At 42.0% G+C, this 7,838-nt stretch overlaps 1 protein-coding gene across 2 annotated transcripts in view; it reads right to left on the bottom strand.

Annotated features, from left to right (window-relative positions):
- Nucleotides 1-7,838, bottom strand: part of ILKAP (ILK associated serine/threonine phosphatase) — a 23,813-nt gene that overhangs the window by 14,506 nt on the left and 1,469 nt on the right. For both annotated transcript variants that reach the window (XM_023518234.1, XM_023518235.1), the window contains exons 3-4: nt 3,420-3,539; nt 1,953-2,079 (exon numbers count right to left, since the gene is read on the bottom strand). In XM_023518234.1, the coding sequence (XP_023374002.1) occupies nt 1,953-2,079; nt 3,420-3,539 (247 nt within the window). The remainder of the gene's footprint in view (nt 1-1,952; nt 2,080-3,419; nt 3,540-7,838) is intronic.

Below are 7,838 nucleotides of genomic sequence, written 5' to 3' on the forward strand. Positions count from 1 at the left end.
TCATTGTTGTTTGGCGGGCCCGGGCTGGGGATTCGAACCCGCCACCTTGGGTGTATGTGACTGGCGCCTTAGCCGCTTGAGCCACAGGCGCCGAGCCGCTTTCACAACTTTTTAAATTAAATGTTAAAAATCCACGCTTCTTTCAAAAAATTGAGATCTGTTAATGCTGATTGTTTGGTGATGATGAAATTACAATATAGGATCTTTTTCCTATTTAAATCAGATTTAGCTTTAAACATTAGAACACAGATAGAGTTTATGATCCAAGACAGTCAAAAATAGAGTCACGTATCACTTACTGAAGGACATACATTCTGAGAAACACACGATTTTATCACTGTATGAACACCACCGTGTACAGACACAAACCCAGATGGTACAGCCTACTAGACTATATGGGAGAACCTCCATGTATTACTCCTAGGCTACAAACTGGACAGTGTCTTACTGTATGAATACTGTGGCAACTTTAACAAAATGCTAAGTACCGGTGTATCTAAACTTATCTCAACATAAAACAGGTAGAGCAAAAGCAGTGTATTATAATCTTATGGGACCAGCATTGTCTATGCTTCTGTTGTTGACTGAAACGTGTTATGTGGTCCATCACTGCATCTAAAAGTCGGGGGGAATTGTGGAAAGCAGTCCACAATTGTTATTCGAATTTTGAACAAGTATCTAATTTTTAAAGCCTATCTTACCACTCTTATTCCTATTCCTAAGTTTTGTCAGAAAACCCACATATATGGAATAAAAGACATCAAAGACACTTGTTTTAAGAAGAATAAAAATGCCTATGAAAAATAACATTTATTCTACAGGGATGTTGTTCCTTCAAACTTTCTGAAATTGCTTTTCAATTTAGGACCTCATGGTCTACAAAGAAATAAACTTCATCTAGTTTATACTCAGAACCATTACCTCACAGCCTAGTATTTGCTAGGTTATGATTTAGTGTTCCCAATTAAATCCACCCCCAAAGGATTGCCCTTTTGGCATCTCCAGAAGTCCTGGAGTCTTTCCTGGCTTTAAAGCAATTGCCAGGTGCCCCCACAATCTTGGTGAACCATGGCAACAGTATGTGTCCTTGGCTCTGCATGTGACCCACTGCTCTACAGCAGCCACCACCTCATCTTCGTGATCAGGCCTCATCTATTAGACAAAAGCCATCAGCACAACTGGTTCCAGCACACTGTGTATTAATTACCAACTGGTGTCAACTGGTGTCTATATTATACAATGCTGGATTATGAAAACTAGGCAATATCTATTATTATACACACGTAAGATTTAGTATGACATATGTTAAGAATCAACTTAATGTTCTATCTTCTGGCTTTTTTTCTCCATGCCTAAAAGCTCATCAATAAGGCAATGTTTTGGTTTGAATAACTGCAGGGTATTTTCATTATCTGTCTTCTCCTTGATGTCACTGCTGCCTTTTGTCATCTCTCTGGGACCTGATTATCTGTACCAGCTCTCCTTGATCAATATGCATATACTTCAGCAGTGGTTCCCCACTCTTTTATGTTCTTGGTCACAGACTAAGAACACTCTCTGGCAGAGGCTGCTGAGTTACTGGTGAGGAGTAACACACCCTAAAGAGCCACAGCTTGAAGTATCATTTCCCATTCAGCAGGTTTCCCAACTCACCACTACTGACACTCTGGGCTGGACAGTTCTTGGCTGTGAGCTCTACTGTGCTTCCAAGATATTTAACAGCATCCCTCGCCTTCTCTATTGGATACCAGTAACAACTCCCTCCCCCCACTGTGATAACAAAAATGTACCCAGACACAGACAAATGTCCCCAGAGGGCCACATCAATCGCAGCTAAGAACCACTGATGTAGATCCAAGCAACTCACATGACAACTCACTGGACACACTCTAAAACTCTAGTCAAAACAGAGGAGAGTCTGATGCCAGTAAGCCTTCCTGGAGCACACTTACATGAGGGAAGATGGAGGCCGGCACTCTTCAGTAATGTCGTTCAAGATGACATGGGCGTCCTGCATCTCCTCCCTCTCACCCTTCCGCTCAGCCACATAGCCTTTCAGACCAAAGATCACCGAAGAAGCTAAGGAATAAAGGACAAAGAAGCCAATACAAAACTGTGCTCCAGCACCTGGAAGCCCTAGTCCCAGAGCAAATGAGAGGAAACTATGGCTGTTTTACTCAGCAATGTCCTACCTGCACCCCTCAACGAGTGTCCCTAGCTGTAAGTCTGTAACTAAAAAAGTTTGCTGTTTCCCTTTATTGCTTTTAATTCTCTTCCCCTCTAACTTGGACAAGTTATAAAACTGACTACAACCCAGGTGCACAGGCTGGGTTCTGAGAGGCTAGACGGTGGGACAGAGATGTGTGAGACTAGCCAGTGAGCACAGAACAGCTCCACATAGGGCCCAAGTCGAGGGAGCAGGGCAAGGGAAGTGCTCTTACCCACAGAAGTGGGATTCAAGTCAGGGGAGAGGATCATGTGTAAATCCAGTCTTTTGATAATTTAGTGAGGACAAAGATTCCTAGTTTAGAAAAAAGTCAGTCAACAGAGCTTGCCCCAAATGTCCAGTTAAGATTCCCTGAAAATATGCACTTCTGTGCTCAAGGGTGGTGAAGAACCTGAACAAATGTTAAGATCAGTTGCTTTTACTTCAACTGAGGAAGAAAAAGATAAAGGAGTCCAATGCAGGCACAGGGATCTATTTACATTTAATGGCTAGGCTAGTTTAAGCTCATTTTCTGACACCTAGAGCCAGGTGTAATGATAACACTTGCAAGGACTGTCCTCTGGGAACGGACAAGCTAAGCTGTCTTCCCAGAGCTATTGGTAGGCCTTTCCCCTCCCTCCACGTGCATCCTACAGCTTTTATGGAGGTAATGCACAGCAAAGGACAAAGGAGTCTGGTGCAGGAAGTGCAAATCCACAGCTGTTTCCCTTTAGTGCTTTTAATTCTCTTCTCCACTAACTCTCACAAGTTATAAAACTGACTTCAAATTTCAATTTGAAGCCTAAGCTTTTTCCAGGCTTAGGCTCTCTCTCAGGAAGCCAGTTACTAAGATGAATCATAAAGTTTAAAGTGAAAATTGAGAGGTTGTGAACAAAGACCGGAAGAGAGACTGGTTAATATACTAATCCATCTTTCTTTGCAGAAGGCAAAGAGAACCACCTGTGTTTATTAATGCTTGAGGAACAAATGTTGGTTTCCTACCTGACCAAAGGTAGGGTTAGAGATAGGCATGAAAAGTAAAAAAGTGAAAGCATAGGTAAATTAGGAAATTAGTTTGCAGAAAGAAATCCTACTCCCTTCTTAAATACATACATAAAAAGAAAGTAGTATAATTAGAAAGCTGAGATTGTTTTTGCTCTGGGTTGTTTTAAAATATGAGTCTAATACATTTGTTTTCAAACTGTCTGAAAACCTTTACAAACTTTCTTTTCCACAAGCTCTTCACTGCCATTCTTCTCCTCCTTGGAGGTTTTTCTCTTTGCTCCTTTCCCTTCATTCTTTACCATCTGGGGTATCGATGAGGCAAGAGAACCTGGAAACAAAATAAAGCCAGATGGAAACACAGCTGTAGACTGTTACAGTCACCAGCATACTAGGGTTCATTCCCGCACTCGGAGACAGAATGGCATTTCAAGGAAAGACTGGCATACTCAATAGCTGTAACTTTGTGGGGTGAGGTTGGGGGTGGGGGAGGCAGGCAGTACTGCATACCCACAGTGGAAGAACTCAATTTAAGATATAGGTCCTGAGTCAGATTGACCCTGGAAAGATTTGTAAAAACACACATACATATTTTTGGCTTGTAGCTATATGTGATGTTTTACTTTCATAGGCCTTTACTGATAAACATAAATTTCCAAAATCTGTAAAACACATCCCAGACAAGTTCAAAAAAGTAACAAATGCCCCCAAAACACTGCAAATGATATAAATGTCAAGCTTTAAGAATAGTAATATATCCCGAAAAGCAAAATAGGCCTGCTGCAGCTGTTCCTAATTGCAGAGGGGTGGATCCGTACTCAAAGCCAGACCCAGGGGAACCCGCAGTGAATGTGTTTAGGATGAGAAAAGTGTAGGTTCAAAGAGGTATGTCCTTAAGGCAAGTTGTTTAATCTTCCAGCCTTAGTTTCTTCACCTGTAACATGATGAAAATATTACCACAGAGGGCTGTTTGAAAACTGAAGGGGACAAAGTATGTAAAATATTTGTCACAGTGCCTGGTAGATCAAGTGTCCAATAAATTGCTGCTGCTGCCCTAATGAATAAGTCTAAGTATTGTCCACATTTAGGTATAAGAGTATATAACCAATTATTCAACCTATTCTTTGCCAGACATTTGAGTGCTAAGGAAAAAGAATAAAGAAAATGTCCTTGCCCTCAAGAAGAGTAATTACTTGCACAAAGATACATCTCTGCAACAAGATAACATGCGACCTGCATAGGAAGGCCAAGTAACAGAAAAGGTCACGGAGTTTTCCACCAGAATCTCTCCCCAGAGTTTCTCCATTAATGTTCTATTTTATTGTATGGGTTTCAGTTTTCTTTTTTTTTTGAGACAGAGCCTCAAGCTATCCCCCTGGGTAGAGTGCTGTGGCATCACAGCTCACAGCGAGTCTCCTGCCTCAGACTCTCAAGTAGCTGGGACCACAGGCGTCCGTAACAACGCCCAGCTATTTTTTTTGGTTGCAGCCATCATTGTTTTGGCAGGCTCGGGCTGAATTCGAACCCGCCACCTTAGGTGTATGTGGCTGGCACCTTAGCCACTTGAGCCACAGGCGCCAAGCCAGTTCCAGTTTTCTTAATGTACATCTGAAATTACCTTCCTTTCTTTTAAATTCTAAAACAGTAATTTCACAGCTTCATTATTGACTTCTAAGCAAATCATACTGTAGCCAGAGAAAGTGATCTACATATGAAACAGATTCTTTATTGGGACTTATTTTATGACCTACTACATAGTCAATGTTTGTAAATGGTTCATCCCTGCTTGAGGAGAATGTATCATCTATCTTCTCAAGAAATCTAAAATATTGGATGCAAAAGTCAAGCTTGCTAATAGTGGTATGTAAATCTTTTAAATTGTTACTAGTTAACTGTCTTTTGTGCCCCACAGATCAGTGATAGCCATGTTAAATCTTAATTTCTTTCATTAAATCCGTAAAAGCCTTCCTTATTGGCACATATTAACTTTCATTATAATTCAGAGTATAGTCTTTACTCGGAAGGTAACAATGTACACTATGTGAATGCTGTAATGTTTTGGTATGGGCCTATAGCCCTGAAAATTTGAGAAATCTCATGTAAGATGAATGTAACCTTGTTTCTAAAACACATGTAGGCAAGTGGCTCACACCTATAATGCCAGCAATTTGGAAGGCTGAGGTGGGAGATTTGCTTGAGCTGGGGAGTTCTAGAACAGCCTCAACAAGAGTGAGACAGCATTTCTACAAAAAAATTAAAAAATTAGCCACAATCAGGAATTGTGGCAGGTGCCTGTAATCACAGCTTCTTGGGAGGCTAAGGCAGAACTGCCTGAGCCCAGGAGTTTGAGGATATAGTTAGCTATAACAATGCCACTGCACTGCAGCTTGGACAAAGCGAGACCCTGTCTCAAAAACTAAAATAAAATATAGGAAACGTATTAACTTAATCTATACTTTCCAAACTGACTCCAATGATTTTATGGTAATAAATTAATTGTACAAAATAAAATACTTGAAAAGCAGCCAAGTGATCTATTTGACAACAAAAGGTCTCACACTGAAAGGCAGATGTGGGTGAGAGGTAGAGTAGGCTGGCATTCCCCGTGAAATCTTGAGCAGGTTATGGCCCCTGATTACCCCTGCCCCAACAATGCAGCCTAAGGTGGCAAAGGGGGTTTGGAATGTCCAACAAAATAGATGAAAAAGTAGTCTGGGGAATGTCTAGATAAAAATCAACAACTTATGGCTGGCACCTGTGGCTCAGTGGGTGGGGCACAGGCCTCATGTACCAAAGGTGGCGGGTTCAAGCCCAGCCTCAGCCAAACTGCAAAAACAACAACAAAAATAGCCAGGCATTGTGGTGCGCCTGTAGTCCCAGCTCCTCGGGAGGCTAAGGCAGGAGAATTGCCTAAGCCCAGGAGTTGGAGGTTGCTGTGAGCTGTGATGGCATAGCACTCTAATGAGAGTGATAAAGTGAGACTCTGTCTCTAAAAAAAACAAAAAACCCCCCAACAACTTAGAGACAGGATATAAATAAAACTAGAAAGTAATTGATAATTGCCCCTGGAGATACCTGGCAGCTGCAGGCACCATAACCTGTAGACTATAACTTTCCCTCATTAAATTCTCCCCAAAGTATTTATTCTTTGATATGTAGCTTAGTACTTCCCTGTCCATTAGTGAGTATCTTTCTTCCTTCAACAAAGAAATGCCTGTTTAAGTGAAACAGTTAACTTCTTACTTTTTGCCTTGTGTATATAATCCTGAATTTTTTTTTTTTTTTTTTGCAGACAAAGTCTCAAGCTGTTGCCCTGGGTAGAGTGCTGCGGCATCACAGCTCATAGCAACCTCCAAACTCCTGGGCTCAAGAGATTCTCTTGCTTTAGCCTTCCAAATAGCTGGGACTATAGGTGTCCAACACAACACCTGGCTATTTTTTGGTTGTAGTTGTCATTGTTGTTTGGCAGACCTGGGCTGGATTTGAATCCACCAGCTCTGGTGTATGTGGCTAGCGCCCTAGCTGTTTGAGCTACAGGCGTGGAGCCACACTCCCCAAATTTGTAGTAAATAGCTTTGGATTCTGGGCTTGAGAGTGCCTGATATGGTGTTGTGGTGTCATCTCTCACGGGTCAGAACACTGTATGTGTGTGTATAAATTTCACAGTGTTTTCCTCTCCCTTTGTTTGCGAGACCCCAGGCAGTCAGGCAAGGTTCCCACTTAGAGAGGAACTCCCAGTCTGCCTTATTACAACTCAGTTCTCAGTCTGCAACAGGTAAGTACATATAAAACAGGACAACTTGCATCCCCACTCTTCCCACACCATCCACCCCAACCCTTCCCTCAAATCCCTCACCAGAGAACTCCAGCTAAGAAATTCTCAGTGAGATGGAATAACATATTTGCCATAATGACAAGAGGAATCTGCTCTATTCTTCTCATTTACTTAACTGGGACACAAAAAGAAAAATTAAACATTTTTAGGAGCTGGTGAAGCCAATGCTAATAGGTTTGAACATCTGGGAATGTCAGGAACATAACAAGGGAAATCAGAATAAGAACTTGAGACAGAGTCTCACTTTATGGTCCTCAGCAGAGCGCCATGGCATCACAGTTCACAGCAACCTCCAACTTCTAGGCTTAGGCAATTCTCTTACTTCAGGTTCCCAAGTAGCTGGGACTGCAGGCGCCTGCCAGAATGCCTGGCTATTTTTTGTTACAGTTTGGCTGGGACTGTGTTTGAACCTGCCACCCTCGGCATATGGGGTTGGTGTCCTACCCACTGAGCCATAGGCACCACCCTAAAACATGTTAATACTGAAGTTCAGAGTAAATAACTGAACTCTTTAAACTTTTTTTTTTTTAAAAGACAGGGTCTCCCTCTATTGCCTGGGTTAAAGTGCACTGGTATCATCATACCCCACTATAACTTCAAATTCCTAGTGTCATGATCCTCTTCTCTCAGCCTCCCAAGTAGCTGAGACTACAGGGGCATGCCACCATAGCTGGCTATTTTTATTCTGTGTAGAGGCAAGGTTTTGTTATGTTGCCCAGGCTGGTCTCAAACTCCTGGCCTCAAGCAATCCTCCTACCTTGGCCTCTCCAAGTACTGGGATTATAGGCAAGAGCC

Source organism: Otolemur garnettii, unplaced genomic scaffold (genome assembly GCF_000181295.1).
Source record: "Otolemur garnettii isolate 467f Iridium unplaced genomic scaffold, OtoGar3 scaffold00133, whole genome shotgun sequence".
Classification (NCBI taxonomy): Eukaryota; Metazoa; Chordata; class Mammalia; order Primates; family Galagidae; genus Otolemur; species Otolemur garnettii.